Source organism: Aulostomus chinensis, chromosome 18 (genome assembly GCF_037954235.1).
Source record: "Aulostomus chinensis isolate RoL2024-O1b breed Wild chromosome 18, RoL_Achi_v1.0, whole genome shotgun sequence".
NCBI classification, from domain to species: Eukaryota; Metazoa; Chordata; class Actinopteri; order Syngnathiformes; family Aulostomidae; genus Aulostomus; species Aulostomus chinensis.
Genome location: NC_141337.1, coordinates 1,260,827 through 1,287,033, shown reverse-complemented (window position 1 = coordinate 1,287,033; position 26,207 = coordinate 1,260,827). Strand labels below are relative to the sequence as shown.

General features: G+C 50.7%; 1 protein-coding gene and 1 pseudogene across 5 annotated transcripts; both read right to left on the bottom strand.

Moving 5' to 3' along the window:
• Positions 1–812: 812 nt before the first annotated feature.
• mmd (monocyte to macrophage differentiation-associated) lies at positions 813–15,319 on the bottom strand. Of its 5 annotated transcripts, none has more exons than XM_086186143.1 (7): positions 15,176–15,319; positions 5,513–5,594; positions 4,887–5,047; positions 4,251–4,325; positions 4,075–4,176; positions 3,646–3,715; positions 813–2,848 (listed from the first exon to the last, which is right to left on the bottom strand). In XM_086186143.1, exons 1-7 carry the CDS (start codon positions 15,235–15,237, stop codon positions 2,645–2,647), a joined length of 756 nt encoding a protein of 251 aa, XP_086042269.1. In that variant the 5' UTR covers positions 15,238–15,319; the 3' UTR covers positions 813–2,644. The 5 variants fall into 5 exon arrangements, with proteins under 5 accessions (XP_086042269.1, XP_086042274.1, XP_086042270.1 ...); XM_086186148.1 differs by lacking the exon at positions 15,176–15,319 and adding an exon at positions 8,725–8,820; XM_086186144.1 differs by lacking the exon at positions 15,176–15,319 and adding an exon at positions 6,279–7,103.
• Positions 15,286–15,984, bottom strand: LOC147244544 (small integral membrane protein 36 pseudogene; annotated as a pseudogene).
• Positions 15,985–26,207: the final 10,223 nt, after the last annotated feature.

Sequence of the window (26,207 nt, the reverse complement as noted above, 5' to 3'; positions counted from 1 at the left end):
CAAGTTGCCTGCAAATTTTCCCCCTGACATCAAAGTAAGTCCTTCAACCTCTTTAGTTCTTTTGTGTGCAAGCATTTCAATCCGAGTTAATCTGAGAAAACTGGCAAACGTTGAAATTAAAGTCTTCATTTGGTTAAAATGAGAGAAGTTAATCTAGGGTGGTGGTACGAAGATAGAGCTCAACTGTGCCTTGGAATATTTCACTGTAGATATTAGATACTGAGGATTAAACTTCAAAAGCTAGGTTAGCGCACATGCTAACAGCTATCATACAGTGCCACCTCATGTTAGCTCAGTATTTGCTATGTTTTTGTACGTCGTCACCACAGCAGCCGTCGACCTCCAGTTGGATTTTCACTGGAAAGACTTTATTAAATTGATATATTTTAGCGGTCAAAGGTCACGGTGACCTCACATGATCACAATATCCAAAGATCGCCTTGTGGGAAACAACCCCTGGGACACGAGGATGACCCGAGCAGGTCAAAGGTCATGGTTAGCGTAAGAGGCGTATGACTGAAATGCAGTATTTCTACTTTTTTGGTCAGTGAGGGTACTTGATGTAGTTCTGTGGAAACCACAACCTCAGCTTCAAATGGTAACAGACCCACTAGCATGTTATATTCTAGCTGATGACCTCACTGATGATGTCACCACTGTCCTTGGCCAGGTGTTGCTAGTATTATCTGAGACTTTGCTTCCTCTTGATCTCGCTGCTCCAGTTGTCCCAAACTCGCTGGATCTACGCAACGTAAACGAGGCTCACGCCTGAAAACTCAGAACACCTGGAGGAAGAAGGAGGGCGGGGCGGGGGCGGGGTGTTCTCAGGTTTTATTGTCACATGAGAGGTGAACGGGCATCCGTGTGTACGCAGCACCATTAACAGCCAATGGGAGTGACAGGAAGCAGTTTTTTTCCCTGCAAAGGCCAGGATCAAGTCATCAACACAACAGAGTATACAAACGTTACAAAACACAGTGGTTAAGGAGGTCGACAACTTCAACAGTTACAAAAAGATGCACTCGGTCAAGTGGGGGGGGGGGGGGGGCAGACATTTTATCAAGCAAATTTACAAAAGCAAGAGACACAGACGTGATCGTTAGAGGACGGTCGGAATCGCTCGTCCTCCCGTGATGTCACTCAGGAACCAGAGGACATCTGGTTCATCACACACACTCACACACACACACACAGCTCGTTAAATAGTTCTGTCTTTGCTCTCTTGTCGTTTGGCTCATTAACAGAATCATCCTGAAATGCTGAGACAGCAGGTCATGACCCGCTAGCAGGGGGCGGGGCCATGGATATTCGCAGTTCTCCCTCTAGTCACCCAGGAACAAGAGAAACAGTGAAGCAGACACGATGGGTTAGAAACGACAGTGGAGGGGCTTCCTCGTCAAGGTCACAGGGGTCACGTCAGCCCTCCCTCATTTACACCCAGGACTCCAGCGGGGCTCCTGCTGGACCAGGACCAGGACAGACCGGGTCAGGACCGGTTCCTTCAGGTTCAAACGCAATTCTGCCAATTATTTCTAGAACTTTGAGGAACATTTTCATGATTGTTCTCTAAAACCTTAGAGAAGCGAGAGGGAGAATTCCAGATCAGGGGGTATCAGAATGAGTGTCTGACTGCAGTATATTCATAACTATAATTCATATGAATATTAATATTCATATGAATCTGGTGTTACGTGCAACATTCAAGTCCACATTGACAAAACGATGTTTCTCAATGCAGCCCAACATCTGGACCGATCAGGCAGCTGGGAGGCTGACGTTCATCTTCTTCTGCTGCTCGTCTCAAAAAGCGTTCCAGGCCAGGATCCTCCTCCTCCCTCGGGGGGGTGATCGACCCACCAGGCCAGTCTGATACACGCGTGTTCTATCTGTGTTCTACAGGTTGACAGGAAGGAACCTGCAGGTGTCAGGACGCCAGCTACGACGCCCCCACACACATCAACCCTCAGAGACGTCTAACGGAACCCCGTGAGCCCGAGACCAACCGACTCGCTCGATGAAGACCCGCCCACAGACGAAGGTTAGAAATGACAAGACGTTCTCCGCCCTGCTACCTGACAAAAGCGGAGAGTTCCAACTGGTGTGAACTGATTCTAGAACTCGCCGATCAAACGTTGAGACTTTTTGGTCAGAAAGAGTCGAAGTTCCGATTCAAACTTTCTTTCTGCAGAAAAAATGATTTGTTTTTTTTTTAACTTTTGCTTTGGCAAAGTTTCTCTGGAGTTCAGAGACCTTTGGTTTCTTTTCTGAAATTAAGAAATTGTTTTGTAGAAAAACACGATTCTCAAAGTTCTGGTATCAAAGCTGAAGGTCGGGTGGGATGCAGTTGGCGGCCGCCACCCACCATTACATCAGCTGGTCGTAACCGCCCAACTGTGGAATGTGACCAATAGAAAAGATCGATGTGCGGCGTTCGCTACGAAGACTAAAAATTTCCTCCCTCCCTGTTGATTTCTTTGACTGAAGTTGTAAAAGACGAGTATGAAAGTAGCGAGGAGTCAGGAAACGCCATCCCCCTCCGCCGTAGAAAACAGTAAACAATGCATGGTCAGAATTCTCGTAAACGTTTGGGCTCTCGCTGCAGCTTTAGCGGGCAGTTGAGTGTGCAGGCGCCTTGTTGCCGTGGTCACGAGTCGATGAGGGTGTCAGTGCTGGGAGGTTTGTAGAGGTATTTCCAGATGGCGTAGTAATGCACAGCCGCCGCCAGCGCCACGAACACGTGCCAGATGGCGTGGGCGAAGGGGATGACACCGTCGCTCTTGAAGAAGAACACGCCAAGGCAGTATATGAGCCCGCCGCAGGCCAGCTCGTGAAGCCCCTCCGTGTTGCTCTGCAGAGTAAAAGTGGAAGTGAGGTCACCGAGACTCCTGACGAGGTCTTTGTTCCTCTAACGCAGGGGTGGGCAACCATGGGGGGCCGTGTGCAGGTTTTCCTTCAAACCAGACACTTTAACAGGTGATCCCACTGATCAACACTCCTTCCGCCACAGAAGAGTGTCAATCAAGTTTTGTCTTAATGACTGCCGGGGAATTTATCAATTTTTTCGTAAACCTGTTTAAATCTGACTTTTCACACCAAAATCTCCTGATTTCTTTTAAAAACAAAAGAATAAATTAGCAAAAAAGTTGGGAGAAAATTAGAAAAAACAATGATTGCAAAAGGATCAAAAAATGATCGCAAAATACTTCAAATTGTTGATTATGAAACTCGTGTGTTAACTTGAGTGACGCTTAGACACCCAGAGCTGCTGTATTCACCTTCACCACCAGAGGGCAGCACAAACTAACACTGTCCAGGCTGGTAAAAGCAACAGCAGCAGTTCAGTTCTACTCAGGTTCTTCAGGTCATTTGAGAAGAACCTGAGTAGAAGTTAGGATCCATTTAACGATGCCAGAAATCCTGCAGGAAAACAAACCCCTCTGAAGAGGAAAAGGTCCCAGAAATGCTAAGAAAGTAAATTTACATCAACCCGTTCAGTTTCATGGTGACCCGGTCGCAGTCAGCGTGTGATTAAGGTGCTGCCAGAACCAGATCGTCACCCGCCAGGGTGATAACAACAACAGTAATAATAATAAAAAAAAAAAATAATAATAATAGAAACAACAACAACAACAATAATACTCATACCATTGACGTGACGACCGACGCAGGGAAGAAGCCCATCATCAGGTAGAAGGCCAGCTCAACGAGTTTGTACCTGCAAACACAGACGGACCAGTCAGTGATGAGGGGGACAGCGGCAGTGGGAGGGCAGACCAGAACCGGATCAGCCCGGTTCTTAGTTGAGTCTGAGGCAGACGGCAGGAACAACCACATTCACCAGAAGGGTCGATCGGTGTCTCTCACTTTCACCTCCTCCTTTGCGTCTGGGTCACATGACTCCAGAGAGATTCAGTTTTGTGTCTCAACACACTAAACAAGAACATTTGTGCTCTTCAAATGAAGCCCCACCCACTCAAACCAGGATTTCACCTCCATTCCCTCGACTCTGCTGTGAAGCCGTAAGTTGCAAGTTCTCAAACTGAACCGCAGAAGCAGCAAACATCTCAAACTCACTTTTCATGATAGTTGAAGACATAAATGGTTCCAGCGGCAGCCATCAGCCACACAAACCAGCGCATGTGCGCCGCCAGAGGTCCGAGTTCACGCAGGTTCAACCTGGCGGGGGACAGAGAAACACGTGACACCTGTCTGAGGCCCCCAGAGGACGCAGCAGTCGGTCGGACACTCACCAGGGTGTGTAGGAGGCAGCGATGAAGAAGTAGATGACCACTCTGTCACACATGTGGAAGCAGTGCTCCACTGACCTGAAGCACACACACACACACACACACACACACACACATTTACTGTTTACGTCACAGAGGTTCATCTCCTCACAAGGCAGGAAAAGTCCCAGGGTGCGAAATTTGCGAAGACGTCACTGAGTAATGAGCACGAGCGTCGCTTAGTCACCACAGGTAGAAACTCCACCCACAACACAAAGCTGAAGGCGGAGCTAAAGCGAACCTGTAAATCCACTGAAGTTATGGAATCCAACATTTACTGTCATTTCATTTTCACTGACGTCTGCCAAAGAAGCACACTTCCTCTTGTCTGGAGGAAATGAAAGAATTACACTGGTGGAGAACACGCTAAGACCACAGTGAGAACACGCTAAGCCCACAGTGAGAACACGCCAAGCCCACAGTGAGAACACGCTAAGCCCAAAGAGAGAACACGCTAAGCCCACAGAGAGAACACACTAAGCCCACATAGTCAGAACCTGGAGGATTCTGGATCAGCTGACCCTGAAAGATCCAGGTTCTGGTTCCTGTGTCCTTCCTGTGTTCCTCGGACACACGGGTCATGGCAGCAGGTGCTGGTACCTCATGTGGCTCTTCTTCCAGGTGATGATGTGGAACACGGTGGAGACCAGGAAGAGGGCGCACAGACCCAGGCCGTAGACCCAGGCCGTCATGCGCTCCCAGCTGTTGTCTGACAGACGGTGCAGCAGCGCCATGCCCACGAACGCCGGCGCGATGAGGAACTACAGAGACCAGAAGGAACCCAGAGAATCATCATCACTGCTGCACGGCAGGTGGACAGGAATCAAGTCACAGCTGATTCTAACCCTCGCGTCCCTTCAGCGCCATCAACCGGCAAACATCGATATGAATCCGCTGGCAGAAACCGTGTGTTCACCAATATTTTCACCTCTGATTGAGCCGACTGACATAAAACCGATCAGTGTGATGTCACACACCGACACCATGGTAACCGAGCGAATTTGAGCTCCACTCCTGCGTTTTATTCTGTCTCTGAAATGTCGGAGGCTTTGTGAGACGGGAGAGAAGGTGAGCCCGCCTGCTCTCGGTTGTTAGTCACAACATCCAGGAAGCGAAGCCAGGTGTTGGTGGCCGTGGCTGTCAGGCGGCGCCCGGCAGCCACGGCCACAAACGGACTTCTTAGGTTTTTGTTCCTTCTTTTGAATCAAACAGTTGCAGCGACTCACTGCGTGCGTGTAGCAGTTGGCGGCGTGTTCGTAGCAGGTGGGCTGGTAGCGGCCGTGAGCAGAGGCCCGTCTGTTCATGAACCTGCAACACACAACAACTCCTCAGCCAGGGTTACATACACATCATATATACACACACACACACACACACATACAGTATTAGTACATCTTGGCTACTACATCAATGGTCTCACTGCTGCGACTACAAGCCTCAAAGCCGCCGGTGAACTCTGTGTGGTTCACCTCTCCACTTCATGACGTCATTACTCAGAAGAATTCAACGACTGCTCAGAACGAGCTGACTGCCACGCAAACGTTTTCTTGACTTCAGCTGTTGACCGTGGTTCCCCCTTCACCAACTGTAAATGCTTCTCACTGAAATAACAATCGTCCAAAGTGGTAAACCCAACTATTGTTTGTTCTGTCACCAGACTGTTTGCCTGCTGATGTCCAAGGTTCATTGTTGTGTCAGCCAAGCACTTCGTAGTTGAGAGGTGGAGCGAATAAGAAGTACATTTACATTAATTACGACTCTGTGCCATCCAGCTGGCTTTTTAGTGAAGCCCCGCCATTCAAACCCAACGAGCAGTTTGATCTGATTTATTCCCCGGTAATAACCCGAGCTGCTCCCGGTGGAACCGCTTCCGTATGATCTGACGTCATAAACCAGGCTCCTCCAATGATGTGACGTGTTTCTCAAGACAAAACCGTTTTCCTGAGGGTTCGAATCCCTGATGTTGAAGCCACATTTCCGGTTTGCACCCACCTCTGGAGGCTGTTCACTCTCTTCATCTCAGCAAAGAAAGAGACAAAAAAAAAAAAAACGCCAGCAAAGAAATTGGCTTCACAAAGAGAAGAATAAAACAAAAACCATCCCTGACGCCCGGAGGAAACGGAAGTCTCAGCATTCGCTAGTCAGCTAGCGGCGCCAGCTAGCCACATGCTAGCTTCACCACCGCGCCGAGGCACCGGCTGCGCTCACACTCCCGCTACGAAGGCACCGTTTGAGTCTCTTCCTGGAGACCATCCTGTGACGAACGGCGTCTCGCTACCGCGGGTTCCAGTTGCAGACACACGAGCTGAAGCAGCATCCGGCACCGGCGGAAGGAGGACCCGGTACGCTGGTGAGAAGCCCTGCCGGGCGAACGGCGCATCCCAGCTGAGCCGCGGAATATGATTTTAGTCTGGAGTCCCGCGGTGGTGAGACGGTGAGTGGCAGCGCTCCCAGCCAATGAACGGCGAGATGGCCGACAGACCCACCAATCAGGTCACAGGAAGGCGTGACTTACCGGAGAGCGCGACCGACATGCAAATGGGATTGAGTCAGGCTCAGTTGCGTCATTTCAACTAAAAACGAGGCAAAGTTTACCGAGTTTTTGACTAAAAACCACATCTTTTGTTCGTTCGGTTATTTCTCTGTCGTATTCTTAATATTCTTATTGAATCGGTTGCTGCACGTTCATATAATTCATTAAAAACAAGATTGCTATGAAGGGTAGACAAATATGCACAAAAATTGATTAAAAATGAATAGAAATACCGGGAAAATTGTTCAAAGCTGTTGTGATTCCTTTTTTTCTTGATTTTTCTCTAAAACTTGACAATTAATCCCTTGTAGATAATGCTTGAGGTCAATGTTCCCATCCCTGCTCAGTGAGCAGGGCCAACCTGGGAACAACTTCCTGGAGTGTTTTTTTAACCTGGCCTATAAAAGTGATTCTGGTTCTGATTGAGTGGCTCTTGTTTGTCCCCACACATTTACAAAATATGGCAACAATATGAGCTGCATAAAAGCACAGACATGAGTTCTCCTCAGCTGCAGCTGATGACATCATTGACGTTCGTAAATCATCATCAAGCTCTTTACCAAGCAGCCGTTTGAATGACCTTTGATCAGAGTGATTAACCCCACCCTTGATGAAGCTGTCAGGAGGTCAAAACAGCCGCCGTGAAAAAGGCCTGACAACAATTGATTGACTGAACCGTTCAGGAGCACAGCTCATGATTCACACACACACACACACACACACACATTTTGTTGAATGAATCGTTTTAAAAAGCAGCATCGGTCTACATTTGCAAATGTATAGAAATCGTACATAATTTAAATTCTTGTGAATTTTATTTGGAAATCTTTGTTAAAATTCGAACGTATGAAGCCAGTAGTTTTACACAGTGTTCGTGGTACTACTGGTACTACTGGTACTACTGTTACTACTGGTCCCTATGCAGGATACATTTATATGTGTACTGTTGTAAATTGTCCTTGTAAGTATTTTTTACCAGACCTCCTGGTGGAAGAGATGTTGTACCTCGTTAAGGTTTTCCTGAATAAGTAACGAACCAAATGACAGAGAAGGTGAATGAAAGCTGCAGGGGGACAAAGAATCCTCGGTGGTTTTGTGGCTGCCACGGTGGCGGTGGCAGCAGAAGTTGGATGTGTCGTGGCAGTGACAGAGCCAGACGGTGTCATGTTGTAACAGCCCAGTTACATAATGAGACCGTAACCTGATCAGTGAGTCTTGCATATAACAGGGCGTTTATGTAAGACCAATCCTCCGGTTAATGACACTTATGGCCGACGCTCCTGCATGCAACAAAAACAACGACGATAATCTGCACAAAAATAGCAGAGAGCATCTTTGTGTTTGGCGTTTTCATCGAGGTAGAAAGCATCTTTCCTTGAACAGAATCGGCTCTCTACTGGAATAAAGTGACCATTCACAGATTGGTAACTCAACACAAGGCCTCTTTAACCTACGAAGATCCGGATGCTGCCGTGCCAGCGTGAGAGGAGGATGTGATCCGGCCTCTTCTGAGAGCTCATTGTCTCTGCTGGCACGTTAGCAGAGGCCGCGTGTCCCAGAGCGGCTCCTCGCTTGCTCACGCTGCGTCGCTAACACCTCTAATGTCACCTGAGAGGTGCAGGCTGGCAGCGAGGAATCGCTTCCTGTCCTGGCTGTAAACAAGCCCCTCCCCCAGCTGGTCACCTCCCGGCTGACCTGCCGCTGTGTGTGTTTGACAGCAAGGAGACTGACACGAGCAACTTCGTGTGGAACCTCACATTCTCGCCACCGCAGCTTGTTGGTGTCCCAGCTGTGAAGCAGTCCGTTACTGGCTGCCATCACCTGACCAGCTCGCCTGTCTCACCTGTCTTCCCTCATTAAAGCACACCTGGGCTGCTGTGGCTGCTCCTGGATCAGATACCTTACCTGCTGTCCCAGCCGCCAGCCTGTTTCTACTTTGATTCAGGGTGAAGAACGCGGAGGTGAACAGCAGCTGATGCAGCAGGACTGTGAGTCACCTGGGAAATCGAGGTGATTATCTTTACTTCTACAGTCCAACGCAAACAGAAGAACAGGAGTATCAAAGCTCTTGACTGCATGTAAGGAGGAAGCTGTCTGAGGAGCCCAGTGTTGTTTACGCAGCATCTGCATGAACGGATGAATGAAGCAGCACAGAGAGGGGCCGAGCACCTGAGAACAAATCCTGGAACCTGGCTTGCAGTCCCGGAACAGCAGGTGTCTTTGTTTGGTGCTTAACTCTCTAACCAGGAAAAAGTGCTTTCAGTAATGAAGTCCAGCTTGGACGCCACACCTGCTCACTGGGCTGAACCTCCCGGGAGCTCCCTCCGCTGGCAGCGATGTCATGGCCAATTTTGCAATTAGCATTAAAAATGTGGTCTTCGTTATTTGGCACCAAATCGTGATGTAAGTCAAGTTTTACTGTGAAAAGTACAGACTTAAGCCCCCCCCCCCTTTGAGTACTGCTGAGGTAGAAAAGCATCAATGCAAATGAAACCAAGGCTGTTTGAGGAGACAATAAATCTTATAGATTTATAAATAAGTTAATACTTATTTTTGACTGATAATACAGCTGGTTGTTTCACCTCTGACCCCTGGTAATTATAACAATCTCTGAATTCCTGGCTGAAGGGTCAAAAGTTCCCCAGTCACCCGCTGACCCAGATTCAGTCCTGAACGTCACCTCCTAACGCTGCTGGGAAAACAAATCAAAGGATGTCAAACCGGCGAAGGTGACCATCATCATCATCGTCGCCATTAGTGGAGGGTTTCGCTGCCAGAGCCTTGTGGAGCAGATAGAGTATGTAGGTGCCCTTAGAATAAAAGAGGCTTTATGTTGCGTACACACGTGACCGGCGTTAAACAGCTTTGTAATTGGTTTACTGTTTCATGCTAGAATGCAGAGGCTTTAGTTGACCTCCAGACCTGAGGAGGAGGACGCGCCCCTCCGAGCCTTGTGTCCTCCGGTGGACGCGATCGCACACTGACACGAAACTGAGAGAAGGAATGAAAGTCACACGTAAAACTGAGGGAACTACGCATGGCGGGAAAACAAAACAAAACACAGCAGCGTGGACCAAAGAGAAGACAAAATGGTTCCAGAAATACACATTAGAATTACATTCATTCGTGCGGTCAACAAGCATAACCCTATTTTTCATGACTACGACCCTGATGATCCCTGGGAGTACAATGATGATAAAATGTTTTGTTTTGTTGTTGAGGCTGGATTAAAATGCCACAGATGCTAAAAGAAGCATTTGCTGTGTCTGTTTTCAGGATCTCAAGTCAAAGACACGTAGCAGCGTGAGCAGCGTGAGCAGAGCAGCAGAGCGGTGAGAGCAGAGCAGCAGAGCGGTGAGAGCAGAGCAGCAGAGCGGTGAGAGCAGAGCAGCAGAGCGGTGAGAACAGAGCAGCAGAGCGGTGAGAGCAGAGCAGCAGAGCGGTGAGAGCAGAGCAGCAGAGCGGTGAGAGCAGAGCAGCAGAGCGGTGAGAACAGAGCGGTGAGAACAGAGCGGTGAGAACAGAGCAGCAGAGCGGTGAGAGCAGAGCGGTGAGAGCAGAGCAGCAGAGCGGTGAGAACAGAGCGGTGAGAACAGAGCGGTGAGAACAGAGCAGCAGAGCGGTGAGAGCAGAGCGGTGAGAGCAGAGCAGCAGAGCGGTGAGAGCAGAGCAGCAGAGCGGTGAGAACAGAGCGGTGAGAACAGAGCGGTGAGAACAGAGCAGCAGAGCGGTGAGAGCAGAGCAGCAGAGCGGTGAGAGCAGAGCAGCAGAGCGGTGAGAGCAGAGCAGCAGAGCGGTGAGAGCAGAGCGGTGAGAACAGAGCAGCAGAGCGGTGAGAGCAGAGCAGCAGAGCGGTGAGAACAGAGCGGTGAGAACAGAGCGGTGAGAGCAGAGCAGCAGAGCGGTGAGAACAGAGCGGTGAGAACAGAGCGGTGAGAACAGAGCGGTGAGAACAGAGCAGCAGAGCGGTGAGAAAAGAGCGGTGAGAACAGAGCAGCAGAGCGGTGAGAACAGAGCGGTGAGAACAGAGCAGCAGAGCGGTGAGAACAGAGCGGTGAGAACAGAGCAGCAGAGCGGTGAGAACAGAGCGGTGAGAACAGAGCGGTGAGAACAGAGCGGTGAGAGCAGAGCAGCAGAGCGGTGAGAACAGAGCGGTGAGAACAGAGCGGTGAGAACAGAGCAGCAGAGCGGTGAGAAAAGAGCGGTGAGAACAGAGCAGCAGAGCGGTGAGAACAGAGCGGTGAGAACAGAGCAGCAGAGCGGTGAGAACAGAGCGGTGAGAACAGAGCAGCAGAGCGGTGAGAAAAGAGCGGTGAGAACAGAGCAGCAGAGCGGTGAGAACAGAGCGGTGAGAACAGAGCAGCAGAGCGGTGAGAACAGAGCGGTGAGAACAGAGCAGCAGAGCGGTGAGAACAGAGCGGTGAGAACAGAGCGGTGAGAACAGAGCGGTGAGAGCAGAGCAGCAGAGCGGTGAGAGCAGAGCAGCAGAGCGGTGAGAGCAGAGCGGTGAGAACAGAGCAGCAGAGCGGTGAGAGCAGAGCAGCAGAGCGGTGAGAACAGAGCGGTGAGAACAGAGCGGTGAGAGCAGAGCAGCAGAGCGGTGAGAACAGAGCGGTGAGAACAGAGCGGTGAGAACAGAGCAGCAGAGCGGTGAGAAAAGAGCGGTGAGAACAGAGCAGCAGAGCGGTGAGAACAGAGCGGTGAGAACAGAGCAGCAGAGCGGTGAGAACAGAGCGGTGAGAACAGAGCAGCAGAGCGGTGAGAACAGAGCGGTGAGAACAGAGCAGCAGAGCGGTGAGAACAGAGCGGTGAGAACAGAGCAGCAGAGCGGTGAGAACAGAGCGGTGAGAACAGAGCGGTGAGAACAGAGCAGCAGAGCGGTGAGAACAGAGCGGTGAGAACAGAGCGGTGAGAACAGAGCGGTGAGAACAGAGCAGCAGAGCGGTGAGAACAGAGCGGTGAGAACAGAGCGGTGAGAACAGAGCAGCAGAGCGGTGAGAGCAGAGCAGCAGAGCAGTGAGAGCAGAGCGGTGAGAGCAGAGCGGCACGAGTGCCACCTGTTTCTGTGCCCTGTTGTCTCTCAAACCGTGCCTCCTAGATTAAAATCCACACCGTGCTCACATTAATCGGGTCATAGCTGGTCGTCTAAGAGCGAGCGCCTCGGCGTCTTCTCTGCTGCTGGCGCTCACATGCAGCCTGGGTTTGTTTTATTGTTATCACACGCATTAAAGACAACGTGGGATGGAGGCTCCAGAGACCTGGCGAGCACCTACAGGAGCAGCAGCACTGCCAAAGCTCCCTGAGGCGCAGCTGACGTGGTTCCAACCGTAAGGTGTCCAACATGATGCTTTTAGTCTGGATCTTTAACATGTTTGTTACGGCGTGTCTCAGGTCTACGTTGGCACATCATTGGTTTTGACTGTTCGTACGGCCGGATAACGACCTGGAGAGCAGTGGGGCTCCAGCTAAACGGGCTTGTTCTTCCTTCAAAATGTACATTTTGGGTGAAGTAACAGCTAAAGTTACCAATGTACCCGTGACAACACAACTGGTGGACGTACATTTGCCGTTTCTGTGCGTTGGTCAGAATGACATCATAAGATCATCACAAAGTTCCTACTCATCAGATTAAACGTCAAACTGCTGCTACTCCTATCACATGGGACTGAAAGATCAAAATCTCGATGACTGAATCCGAGCAACGGTGCTTCAGGTTTTGTTGTTTGAGTCCACCTGAAGACCAAAACTAAACTGAGTGTATTCAGGTCAGGAGCTTCCCTGCTGCAGTGCTGTACTTGATAATTAACCTAGCAGCTAACGGCGGAGCCTGGCGTGCTCCATAGAGGAAAGGACTACAGGTCATCGAGATGTGGCCGCCATCATGTGCTTTACACCTCTGGGCCGCAGACACCAGTCCAGCTTTGATGCTATCAAGGTTTGGAACCATGAACACGCCTTCTGGTTCGTCGTACAGCAGAGAAGTTAGCAACAATAACATTCCTGTGAACGTTCCCTACGGCAAAATGTTTTGCAGTGATTTCAGAGAATTCCGTCCTGATTTAGGGAATAATGACTGGTTTCTTTATATTCTTAAGTCTGTTGATTCTTCGACAGGCTGTGGTTTCAGTTTTGTGCTGCCAACAAACTGTGAGATGAGTCCAGAACCATGGACAGAAACCTGCGGAAAGGCCCGTTTAACCCGGCTACGTCTAAGAAATATGCAGTTTAAATGGAGTTCCTTCATAAAAACAGTGTGATTGTGAAGTCAGAAAGGATGAGCTGACAAGGTGGTACAGATGCGATGCAGCTGAGTCACAGTCGGCCATTTTCATTGCGTAATAAAGCTCGAGTATTTACTCTGTCCTGCCACCCATGAGACTGCAGAAGATCCCCGTGAACGCCACCTTGTAATATCTGTGGTGACCTCCCGAGTTTCTCTCCATTCACTTTTCCTAGAAATGATCAGCTTCCCAAGTCTCACGTCACTTCTCAGTAGCTGAGCAGTCAAAGCGGGTGTGATAACAAAGCGGGACCCGGTCAGTCCGAGTCTGGAACCGGGAACGTTTGTGGTCAAAACACTAGAATCTGCATTGTGTTGTCCCCACTCTGTCCAGTTGCTTCCTCCATCTCCATGATGGGGTTTTTCTCCCCCTTTTTTAACGTTCCGTTCTGTTGTGTGTGCTCCTCCAGGAGGAACTTGGTGATCCTCTGACGGGGCTGTCTGCCTCTTTTTGAAATCAGACATTTATTTATAAGAGAATCCTTTATGGCTCCTAAGTCTGGGAAGTTCACAACGTCGCTGCGAGACAAACCTTTCATTTCCCACTGGTTTGAATGTTCGACAGTGAAGCCAGATAAAAGAGTCTGAGACGGAGAAGTGTGCCAACCGACCGATTAGGCTCCTGCCACCATCTTCAGGATCACTGTCGAGTCCCACTGCCTTTAATCTAAGCAGATCATTATTTTAGTCTTGGTTTCTCCTCCAACAAAGCGAATGCCCATGATGGCGTAGGTGACGTCAGTGCATATTTTAGTCCTGTCTCCAGGAAATGTTTGTCTCGTTAAAAGTCCAGGGGGAGACTTTTCCAGGAGGCTCAGCGATGTTCTTCCATGGCGGTGAAGCTGGCTCCAGATTGGATGGGCTTTGCTTGGCACCGACTGCTCTGTAAACCTGCTTCTTAAAACAAGCCCCTGCGTTGAGTCGAGACCCTCCGTCAAGCCGGAGTGCTGCAGCTAATCAGTTTGCCTCGCCACAGCTTAGCGCGTGACGGTGCACGCAAGACAATGAATGACCTGTCAGCCTGGTTGATACATACTGGATCTTCTAGTAAACCTGATCAACTCAGCTCCTACGCTCATGTCAGCGTGTTGTTATCTTTCACCACCATATCTGCACCCGGCCGAGACAGAGATAACCGGTTTACAGGCCCAGTCCTTATCAGAATCTGTTGGACAAGAGCAGCTGATACAATGTCCACCACCTCTCACAAGTTTCTCACTCGTTATCCCCTTTTCAGCAAATTTAGAGATGAAAATTCTGTCTTTATCTGGAGTTAACATCAGCCAGCGGGTGGTGACACGAGAACGTGGATGAACTGGAACAAACTCTTCTTCAAAAAATATTCAATGAACACAAATCTGATAAAATCTCACAAGCTAGTAGGAAGCTAGCATGCAGCCAAGCTAACGTTAAACTTGTTTGCTAACATTTGCTTTAACATATCCAAGAGATACACTCGGTTTGTACTACATGACCTTTATTTTGACAATACAAATGTGACTCTATTTTGGTAGAACCGTCCTCTCAGAATAGAAGAAGGGTTACTGTCTTCCTCTCTGGTGGGACACCAGAAGATTTCAGGTCAGAACTCTGATGACTGAGCTGCTCATCGCTCCGTCTGCTGCTTCCACATTCGTGCGCGTTGTATTTGCGTGAATTATGTAAGCGGTTCTCCGTCCAGACTTAACCCAAAGTTGAACACTAATCCCTGAATGGCAGGCAACCAAGAGCAATGCACCTTTGATTTCAAGAGAGGAGTTGAAGTAGAGAAATGACTTTTGCTCGCACGTTGGAGCTGCAGGACAAATCCGGTTTTGACATGAACCTACTTTTGGAGAATCTTTAAAGATCTGCAGAAACTTTTATTATCTCTGGTGTTTGTGGTTTTTTAAAGCTGTAACCTTAATCCCAAACTTCCTGCTGACTGTCACCACAATACTTTTACCCTGTGGGACTTAGACAGCAAACGTCGCGACTGAGAACATGGACTGCAGGCTTTGGCTTGAGATGCTTGAGGGGGATTTCAGGTGCACGTACAGACATTTAAAGACGGTGACACATGTTGCTCTCCCTTACCGTGTGAATCGGGTCCGGTGGAGGTCAAATCCAAGCATCGTCCAAGCAGTGAGGAAAACCATACAAAAACAAATGTACAAATGAAAAGAGTCAGGTAGGGTGAGTCCGGCTCAGACCATCGTGCTCTTCTTCTCCCTGAAATCCGAGTGTGTTGGTTCGTGGTAGGTGGTGATCATGTTGGCCGTGTCCCACCGAGCCACCGGGGCTGGGGAACTCTGCATCACCACCAGCCTGATGGGCGACTGGGTCGGCTGCGGGTCGGGGGCGTACTCCTTAGTGGGATCCTTGCCCCGGCAGTCGTACATGATACATGATATCAGGAAGACGAGGAGCAAGATAACGTAGCTGGCGATGAGAATGCAAAGGTTCAAAGTAACCGGGTCGATCTCCTGGTAGTTTTCCAGAAAGCCCATGGTGCCTGCTTCATGCTGGTCGGCCCGGAGGCCTCGCCAAACAAGCGCCTTGGAGCGAGGCGAGGTCGGAGGCTTCAGCAGCCGCTCAGAAACAGCAACCGAGCTGGTCACTAGGCTCTCTATGCTAGTCAGTCCTGTCCTCCCCCCTCCTTACCTCCATCCTCTCTCCCTGCCTTCTGTCTCCCACCTCTCTGTTTCACATGAGCACTCTGGATACATGGCTTTGTGGTAAAAATACTTTAATCCACGCCACTCCTCCAACCATGTATTACTGTGATCAATGGCTCACTTTAATAACTTAAGCCTCCGTTGTAGCTGTGGCAGATTCTGCGTTATATCATCCTCAAGCAAGCTAGCGCACATTTAAATGTTCATGCGTTTGTCTGTGTGTGTGTGGGTGTGTGGGGTGTTTGTGTTGTAATCTTAATCTAGATTGTGAGTGGGGATTGACGGAGGAGGCCATCTGGCTAAATACAGGCCAAAGTTGCAGCTAAAAAGCCACTCAGAAAACGCTAGCATGCTAACAGTGCTGTTGATCAACTGAACTACGAGGCAACGTCTTTGTCCAAAATGACCTCAAATCATTGATTTGGAACTTGTAATCGCGTCAGATTATTGCTGCCTTTGACTCCTTGTTGTAATCCATCGAAGCATCAGAAACGGGATTAACAGTGGGCGGCGTATAATCTCTGCCTTTGCATGAAAATACACGCTTTGTGTGCTGGTACAGGATTGTACATATGTATGTGCAACAAGGTTTACACACACACACACACACACACACACACACACACACACACACACACACACACACATATATACATACATATGTAGGTGTGTGTGTATACATATGTAGGTGTGTGTGTGTATACATATGTAGGTGTGTGTGTGTACATATGTAGGTGTGTGTGTGTACATATGTAGGTGTGTGTGTGTATACATATGTAGGTGTGTGTATACATATGTAGGTGTGTGTGTGTATGTACATATGTAGGTGTGTGTGTGTGTGTGTACATATGTAGGTGTGTGTGTATACATGTGTGTGTGGCCGTTATTCAATGTTTGTATTTCATTGTCCTGTTGAAGTCTGCAAACACATGCATTTATCATATTTGTGGGATTCTGTAGGTCTGAATCCCGTTTGTTTCAACAAGTTGTTCATGCCCATGAGGAGTGAGTATTATCAGTAGTGGCCAGCCGAGGGCAGCATTTAGCTGTCCAGGTAGACTCGTGCAGAGCTGGAGGCTGAACTTTGTATCCAACTTGTTGCATTTTATCAAATTCACAGTGTGTCTGAGTTTGGCGCGGCACACACCCTCATGGTGCTCTTAAGGTTCGACAGCTTCAGATGACTCTCTAGTTGTCTGGTGTAGTTACTTCCTGTTTTATTCTGAAATGTTCGACCTTTGTGTGACTTCCTGCCCACCTGATGTTCGTGGCCTACTGAGTCCTGTTGTATTTAACGCTGCACTCCGACAGCGTGAAGCCCTTGGCCTGTTTCGCCGCACCACTCCTGCGTTCTCGTCTGGCTGCATCAGCAGGTGATTTACAGGAGTCGATGGATGGTGGATGCTTCTTCTGACGGCGCTTTGCTGCAAACGCTGAGAGCTCCACATGCTGCTTCCTGGATCCAGAGACGTACCACATTGGCTACACACTTGACAGCAGTGATTTAGGGCAGATTTTTCTCTGAGTTTCCAAGTCTTTTGACTTTTGACTTGCGGCAGCATTGGCGTGCTCAGTCTCCCGTGTTTATCGATGCCAGTGAGGCTCAGGGCCAAAACCCCCACAAACTTGCATAAACTATGACAAAGGTGAGAAGTGAAGCAACGCTGTCTTGACTGTCTAATATTAGTGTGTACTTGCTCCGCCACACATCAGTGTAGCGTGATTTGCGTTGAGAAAATGCATCTTACAGCCATCACTCTTGGTTGCTTCTCTGGAGGCTCCAGAGCTTTGCAGCAGCAGCAACATTCTAAACACTTCACCTCTCCGACACAACCAGCCAGACTCTGTTTCTCCACTCATCCCAGAACGAGCTCGGGATGTTCAGGAAGCAGATGTCAGGGGAGAGAGCTCTGACCCCCGTCCTGCCCGACCTCCACGCCGGGCCGGGGCAGCTGGTGGAGTCATAGTGCTCTGGGAGGACCGAAACATTTACTCGGAATGTTTTCGTAACACATCACACAAATTTGCTGCGAGAGGACTTGATGGAAACAAAAGAAAAGTGCTTTATTTTGTGTGAACGCTATTTGTCATGACACGTGTGTTTGTCAGTCATTTCTGTGCGTGTTGAGCAGTTCCTGAGGGAGCACAACAGTTCAGACACTGAATCCGCAGTGGGACGCGTCGGTGATGACTGGTTCATCCCCCAAGACACAACAGGACAAACATCCCCAGGACAGAAACGCCGGAGGATGTTGTGGGTTTGTCTGTGTGTACCCGGCGTCTTGGGTGGAGTTTCTTCTGCTCATATCTGACAGCTCCATCTTCCTCAGCATCAGGTGCTGGTGCCAGAGAGTCCAGCCACCTCGGTGGGACCTGCACCAGGATGGAGAAGGATGTCCTACAGGTTGTTCAGCTTTGCAGTGGTTTTCCCTGGGGAGAATCCTCCTGATCCGGAACTTCCTGATGCCTGTCCATCATCTCTTGAATGGGACCTCCTCTGCGTCCTTGTCCTGCCCTGCAGATTTCTGCCAGGATGTTTGTTGCCGTCCTCATCGCTGCTGTAAACGCTGAAACACTTTTGTGTACTTTTATGCGATCGAGCACAACTGCAGTTGCTCTCAAAGAAACACATTATTCATCGTTATGAATGCTGTTAGATTTCAACCAATCTGTCGTCCCACTGGCCGTTTTGGCAGGGCGCCATGTGACTGAGCGTATTTGATAAGATAGGTTTGTAACACAGATGTGTTTCGTCGCCGCCTCAGGCCTCGTGTGTCGCGCGTCAGAGAGGAAACCCTAGTATGAAAGACGCCAAAGAACACTGGACATAAAACGCTTCTTATAAGAAGTTGCACAATTCTGGTACCGCCTCCTCCTCGGTGCAGGCTCACTTGGAAACGGTGATACAGATCAGCCTGAACTGGCCTGTAGGGCAGAGGGCACAGCGAGGGGGGTGGCGAACGTGATCCTCAGCCTCCTTTGTGTCTTCAGGCTGTTTGAGTTACCACAGAGTTGTTCCATGAGGTCAGCGAGGAGGTGCCGTTACACAACCAGGAGACAGCTGAGGGCGACTCCCGCTAGGCTGCAAACCGAGGCTCCAACACGCCGCTGCAGCCTGACCAGCCGTCATACCCCTGCCATAAAACCTACAGATATAATGGTGACGATACCTGCGGCCTTTTGGAGGAAGAAACGTCGTTGGTGGTCGACCAGGAGTTGGTGAAAATGAAGAATTTGTCAGATTCTCTCCGTGTGAAAGGTCAACATCCAGCATTCTAGTTTCCCAGCCTGAGAGGAGGAGCCCCGGCCTCTGGTGTTGTCAGATTGAAACGATTTTGTTTTAAGCTTTCGAATAAATAAGACTTTACCATGGACAGCTTATCTCTTTCCCTCTTACATTCTTGTCAAAAATTATTCTCCAATTCATGACACTGGAAGGTTCTCTATGAATCATAATAATGACATCAGGCTAAACACCAGCTGAACGACCCTCATGAATTGACCCTGAATGTAGCGATGGCGCCACACGCTGGATGACCTCGCACATGGAGTGGACGGTTGGAGGTGGGTGGGGTCGCAGCTCGCGGACAGCAGCAGCTGATGGACGGGCCGAGGACCTCGTAGATCTGATAAAGGCCTGAGGAGAGCCCTTTCCTTCCTGAGAGCCGGACTGTTTGTGTTTGAGCGTCTCTTCTTCTGGGTGTGGGAACCTGCTCCTCCCAGACTGCACGGTTTCCTCTGGCCAAGGACCCGCAGCCCCCGAGCGGCCCGAGCGACCGGTCTGCTGGAGAGGCTCAGTGCTGGTTTGAGATGCATCCAGTCTGCTGCATTCAGCAACATTTGTTGTGTTTGTGTGTGTAGATTTGGGGAATTAATTGATAAAACAGATGCAAGCTCGTCAAAGCAATGAAAACTAATATACATCAAATAATATCGTGATTCGTTTCTTTCATTCGTAGTTACTTTATCTGTATTTGACAAATAAAGTAACCTACGTTGAGTGTATGAAAAGCATTTAGGACTCGTTTTGTAGGGAATAAAATGTTAAACTTTTACAGCCTCAAACGAGCTCAGAGGAATAAAACGGAATAAGAGAATGAGAACAAGGAGGCACAAAAGAAACTGAGAGATCAGAAAATGAAGCTTTTAAATTTGAATTTCAGTTAAATTCTGAGACAGCAGGAGTCCACTGATGCAGTCGGAGGTGTAGCGGGTCTGGGAGGAGGTGGAGGAGGTCTGGGAGGAGAGGAGGTGGAGCAGGTCTGGGAGGAGAGGAGGTGGAGCAGGTCTAGCAGAGGTGAAGCAGGTCTGAGAGGAGGTGGAGTGGGTCTGAGAGGATAGGAGGTGGAGCAGGTCTGGAAGGAGGTGGAGAAGGTCTGAGAGGAGAGGAGGTGGAGGAGAGGAGGTGCAGGAGGTCTGAGAGGAGAGGAGGTGAAGCAGGTGTAGGAGGAGGTGGAGGAGGTCTGAGAGGAGAGGAGGTGGAGCGGGTCTGGGAGGAGAGGAGGTGGAGGAGAGGAGGTGCAGGAGGTCTGAGAGGAGAGGAGGTGAAGCAGGTTTGGGAGGAGAGGAGATGGAGCAGGTCTGGGAGGAGAGGAGGTGGAGCAGGTCTAGCAGGAGGTGAAGCAGGTCTGAGAGGAGGTGGAGTGGGTCTGAGTGGATAGGAGTTGGGGCAGGTCTGGGAGGAGGTGGAGAAGGTCTGAGAGGAGAGGAGGTGGAGGAGAGGAGGTGCAGGAGGTCTGAGAGGAGAGGAGGTGGAGGAGAGGAGGTGCAGGAGGTCTGAGAGGAGGAGGTGAAGCAGGTGGAGGAGGAGGTGGAGGAGGTCTGAGAGGAGAGGAGGTGGAGTGGGTCTGGGAGGAGAGGAGGTGGAGGAGAGGAGGTGCAGGAGGTCTGAGAGGAGAGGAGGTGAAGCAGGTTTGGGAGGAGAGGAGGTGGAGCAGGTCTGGGAGGAGAGGAGGTGGAGCAGGTCTAGCAGGAGGTGAAGCAGGTCTGAGAGGAGGTGGAGTGGGTCTGAGAGGATAGGAGGTGGGGCAGGTCTGGGAGGAGGTGGAGAAGGTCTGAGAGGAGAGGAGGTGGAGGAGAGGAGGTGCAGGAGATCTGAGAGGAGAGGAGGTGGAGGAGAGGAGGTGCAGGAGGTCTGAGAGGAGAGGAGGTGAAGCAGGTGTAGGAGGAGGTGGAGGAGGTCTGAGAGGAGAGGAGGTGGAGCGGGTCTGGGAGGAGAGGAGGTGGAGGAGAGGAGGTGCAGGAGGTCTGAGAGGAGAGGAGGTGAAGCAGGTGTAGGAGGAGGTCTGAGAGGAGAGGAGGTGGATCAGGTCTGGGAGGAGGTGGAGGTGGTCTGGATGGAGAGAAGGTGGATCAGGTCTGGGAGGAGGTGGAGGAGAGGAGCTGGAAGAGGTCTGAGAGGAGAGGATTTGAAGCAGGTTTGGGTGGAGGGGAAGCAGGTCTGGGATTCGGTGGAGGAGGTCTGGGAGGAGAGGAGGTAAAGCAGGTCTAGGAGGAGGTGGAAGAGGTCTAGGAGGAGGTAAAGCAGGTCTAGGAGGAGGTGGAGGAGGTCTGGGAGGAGAAAAGGTAAAGCAGGTCTAGGAGGAGGTGGAGGAGGTCTGGGAGGAGGTAAAGCAGGTCTAGGAGGAGGTAAAGCAGGTCTAGAGGAGGTGGAGGAGGTCTGGGAGGAGAGGAGGTAAAGCAGGTCTAGGAGGAGGTGGAGGAGGTCTAGGAGGAGGTAAAGCAGGTCTAGGAGGAGGTGGAGGAGGTCTGGGAGGAGAGGAGGTAAAGCAGGTCTAGGAGGAGGTGGAGGAGGTCTGGTAGGAGAGGAGGTAAAGCAGGCCTAGGAGGAGGTGGAGGAGGTCTGGGAGGAGAGGAGGTAAAGTAGGTCTAGGAGGAGGTGGAGGAGGTCTAGGAAGAGGTAAAGCAGGACTAGGAGGAGGTAAAGCAGGTCTAGGAGGAGGTGGAGGAGGTCTGGGAGGAGAGTAGGTAAAGCAGGTCTAGGAGGAGGTAAAGCAGGTCTAGGAGGAGGAGGAGGAGGTCTGGGAGGAGAGGAGGTAAAGCAGGTCTAGGAGGAGGTGGAGGAGGTCTGGGAGGAGAGGAGGTAAAGCAGGTCTAGGAGGAGGTGGAGGAGGTCTGGGAGGAGAGGAGGTAAAGCAGGTCTAGGAGGAGGTGGAGGAGGTCTGGGAGGAGAGGAGGTAAAGCAGGTCTAGGAGGAGGTAAAGCAGGTCTAGGAGGAGGTGGAGGAGGTCTAGGAGGAGGTAAAGCAGGTCTAGGAGGAGGTGGAGGAGGTCTGGGAGGAGAGGAGGTAAAGCAGGTCTAGGAGGAGGTGGAGGAGGTCTGGGAGGAGAGGAGGTAAAGCAGGTCTAGGAGGAGGTGGAGGAGGTCTGGGAGGAGAGGAGGTAAAGCAGGTCTAGGAGGAGGTGGAGGAGGTCTGGGAGGAGAGGAGGTAAAGCAGGTCTAGGAGGAGGTGGAGGAGGTCTGGGAGGAGAGGAGGTAAAGCAGGTCTAGGAGGAGGTGGAGGAGGTCTGGGAGGAGAGGAGGTAAAGCAGGTCTAGGAGGAGGTGGAGGAGGTCTGGGAGGAGAGGAGGTAAAGCAGGTCTAGGAGGAGGTGGAGGAGGTCTGGGAGGAGAGGAGGTAAAGCAGGTCTAGGAGGAGGTGGAGGAGGTCTGGGAGGAGAGGAGGTAAAGCTGACTGTTGTCAAGATTTGTTCCTCTCCTTTTGTGCTTCACTCGCATTTGATGATGTTAGAACATGAAATAAATCCTACTTGCACAAGACTTCACCGTGAGAACCCGGCTCGACGTGGACGGAGGCACAGTTAGACCTCCGCTCAGCGCCGTGACTCTGCCTTTCCTCCGGGACGTCGGAGAACAATGTGGCTCAGTGTTTAATGGCTGAAGCTGCGTGTTTTCTTCCTTCTCCTCTGGGCTGAAGCGCTTCAGTGCTTTCTGTGCTGCAGCCTGCATTCACACCCAGTTCAAATCAGCAGGGAGCCGTTAAACTGACTCCTCGCCATTGTCTGGTGTACGTCACGGCAGCGGCGTGTACGTTCTTCCCCAGGCAGCGCTCGCAGGAATGTTTCCAGCTGCCAGTCACCTCCAGGGCTCGAGCTGCTCCGACTCACACAGGAGGATGAAGGCGAAGGAGCCATGAGTTCTCTTCAGTGACTGAAACTCTCCCTTGAATCCGAGCCGGGCTGGGTTTTGTAAACACATCTTCAGGGTTTCAGTTCTCCGTCCAGGAGGTAAAGCTTTTCCCAAACATCCTGTAGGGAGTGTACAAATCCTCCAGCCCGGTGGTGAACTCAGAGCTTCTCAGAGATGACGAGGCACGTTTGTTTGGACTCTCTGGCCCGTTTCCAAAGGCAATCTGGCAAACGTCTGGATGTAATCGGACCTTCAGGATGTTGATTCTGATGCTGAGCCTGAATGTTAACTAAACAAGACCTGATCAGGTTTCGCTCAGGATAGTTGATGACCCACACAGCCGGACCCCCAACAACAACAGCAACCTGGGCTGAAATGGGCACAAACACCCTAAACTCTCACACATCGATCCGGTTCTGGTTCTGATTATTTTGTCCTCTCAGGTGGAGCAGCAGACGCCAGAAGGGTTCTGCTGGTCTTGAGGTTGAGGTTTTCCCATCATTGTCTGTAACATTACCACCAGGACCTCTCCTAAAACGTGAACTCGCCTCACTGACAGGAGTCTCCAAAGGTCCAGCCACGCGAACGCAGCCTGAGGCTCACAGAGACGGATGGCTAGAAACCCTCCAGCTGCCATGGATATCTCTTATCAAGTGTTTGTGGATCCCGGATCACACGGCTGGATCAAGAAGATCTGCATTATACCAAACGCTGTGCTTGAGAAGTGATAAAGGCTTTAGCTTCAAGCTAGCAGGAGATCCAGCACAAAAGCAAAAGAGAGACTCAGAGCTCAATGGGAAAGTCGACGCTTCAGGCGGTAACAGGAACCTACAGATGTGAACATGTAGTACTTCTATCAGATGAACAAGGATGAGAGCAGTATTTTTACACGGAGTGAGCCGACGTCTCTCATCACTGCTTGGAGCATGGAAACCGCGCTCCAGGTTTACGAGGCTCCGGCAGGAAAGTTCCTGCTCTGATGAAACGGAAACAGAGTTCTGTGAAGAAGCTACTACCTGTGACATCATTGTCCAGTGACCTCTGCGGCCCTGTCCGACACACCTTCTCACTTCCTCCCGAGCCATCAAATATTGAGCTAATTTACAGATGGGGGGGGGGGGGGGTGACAGGTGACCTCCCAACTGGTATTAAAGACCTTCCAGTCACTGCACAAAAATCTCCTGGTTCTGCTTGTCTGGATGGGACAACAACCTCTTTTAGGGTTTGTGGTGCCGCCGCCGCTCCACCGGGCTGGGAAGGGAGCACACAGCCTGGAGAATCCCTGGTTTATTAGTTCTGTTCGAGGTTGTCTGTGTCCTCTGGACCATCTCACCTGGACTGCCTCACCTGGACCGCCTCACCTGGACCGTCTCTCCTGGCTTGCCTCCCCTGGACTGTCTCACCTGGACCGCCTCACCTGGGCCGTCTCACATGGCCCGCCTCACCTGGACCGTCTCACCTGGACTGCCTCCCCTGGACTCTCTCACCTGGACCACCTCAACTTAACCCTCTCACCTGGACTGCCTCACTTGGCCTGCCTCACCTGGACCATCTCATCTGGACCGCCTCACCTGGACCGCCTCACCTGGACCGTCTCACCTGGACCACCTCAACTGAACCCTCTCACCTGGACCGTCTCACCTGGACTGCCTCACCTGCACTGCCTCACCTGGACCACCTCAACTGAACCCTCTCACCTCTCACCTGGACTGTCTCACCTGGACCGCCTCACTTGGACCGCCTCACCTGGACCGTCTCTCCTGGACTGTCTCACCTGGGCTGTCACACCTGGACCACCTCAACTGAACCCTCTCACCTGGACCGTCTCACCTGGCTCGCCTCCCCTGGACTGTCTTATCTGGACCGCCTCACCTGGACCATCTCACTTGGCCCGCCTCACCTGGACCGTCTCACCTGGACTGTCTCATCTGGACCGCCTCCCCTGGACTCTCTCACCTGGACCCTCTCACCTCAACTTAACCCTCTCACCTGGACTGCCTCACCTGGAAAGTTATGTTAGCCTGCCAGTTTTACTGTTCTTGAGGTTGTTGTGCTCATTTCCTCTTTCAGTCAAACACAAATTCTGTCGCTGTCTCAGCAGATTAGAACCCCGAGCTCTCAGCGCTCAGAAGATGATTGGCGGCTCACAGTGATCCAGAACCAACCGGGCCTGGTTTCCTGTCTTGCTCTCTTGCTGGCTGATGTCGACACGTCCTTTAATTGATGTGATTTAATATTTCCTTCAGCCTGGTTAATTAAAAACTTGTCCCCACACGTTAACGATCCGGCCATTTTGTCTGGAGCTCAGAAACCTGCAGCTGCTGCGTCCAAGCGGCATCATGCAACATCCCGTCTGCCTGTAACAGAGGAGCAGCAAAGCCCTTCATGAACCAACGCTTGTGTGCCGGCTGAAGCCATCAAGTGGGTGTCGCAGATTAGAAACAGCTTTTCCAGGAATCCCTTGGGACAGTTTTGTAATCGAGATAAAAAGCAGCTTTCACCTGATACCCGCTGGTGTCCCTCACTAATCAGGCTTGTTCAGGGGGAGGATGACACATTTCCCAAGCCTGCAATTTTCCCGTCTTCTGACGCACATAAGACGGGAAACCAATCACAGTCCAGGGACAAGAAAAGCAAACAAACCGCCTGAAAAAAGTCAAACAACTGGTCATGATTTTCCTTGGAACACATGGATTTCATCACTGGTGATGCACGATGGAGTTGACAACAGGGTGTTGCTCTCCTTTTGTTCGATCGCGTTTTTCCTCATGAAGACCTTCCTTCTCTGCTGTTGACCACAAACTAAAACATAGAAACTGGATTCAGATGTGGACTTGCAGTGAAGTATTCAAGCCTTATTGTCTTTTCCCTTTCTATTTTGTTCATGAATAAAAGCCACATCAGTCCTTCTTTAATGTGATAATTACGGAGCACACAGCTGGTAAAAACATGCTAATTGGAGATGAGCGACGTGTGCGTCTCAAAGACACGCAAACAACAACTTTCCAACTCATCAGAACTGAACTGGTTGTTCTGGCAGGTTCCAAACATGCAGATCCAGGTGCTGCAGACCGAGCCCGCGGGGATGCCACAGGTTGCTCGGTGCTTCAGAGGTGACGTGCTGCCCTTGGGTTGCTAAAAGCCTCCGAGTGGTGCAGCTTGGTCTGGGTTCTGGGTTCTGGGTTCTGGGTTCTGGGTTCGGTGTGGGTGCCCATCAAGCGAGGCAGAACTGTACTGGAAATGATGCTTTTCTTGTAGAACTGGGAGGAACCCATCAGGGAGACACTTCTCTTCATTACCGAGCCAGCCACGCCTCTGGAACCG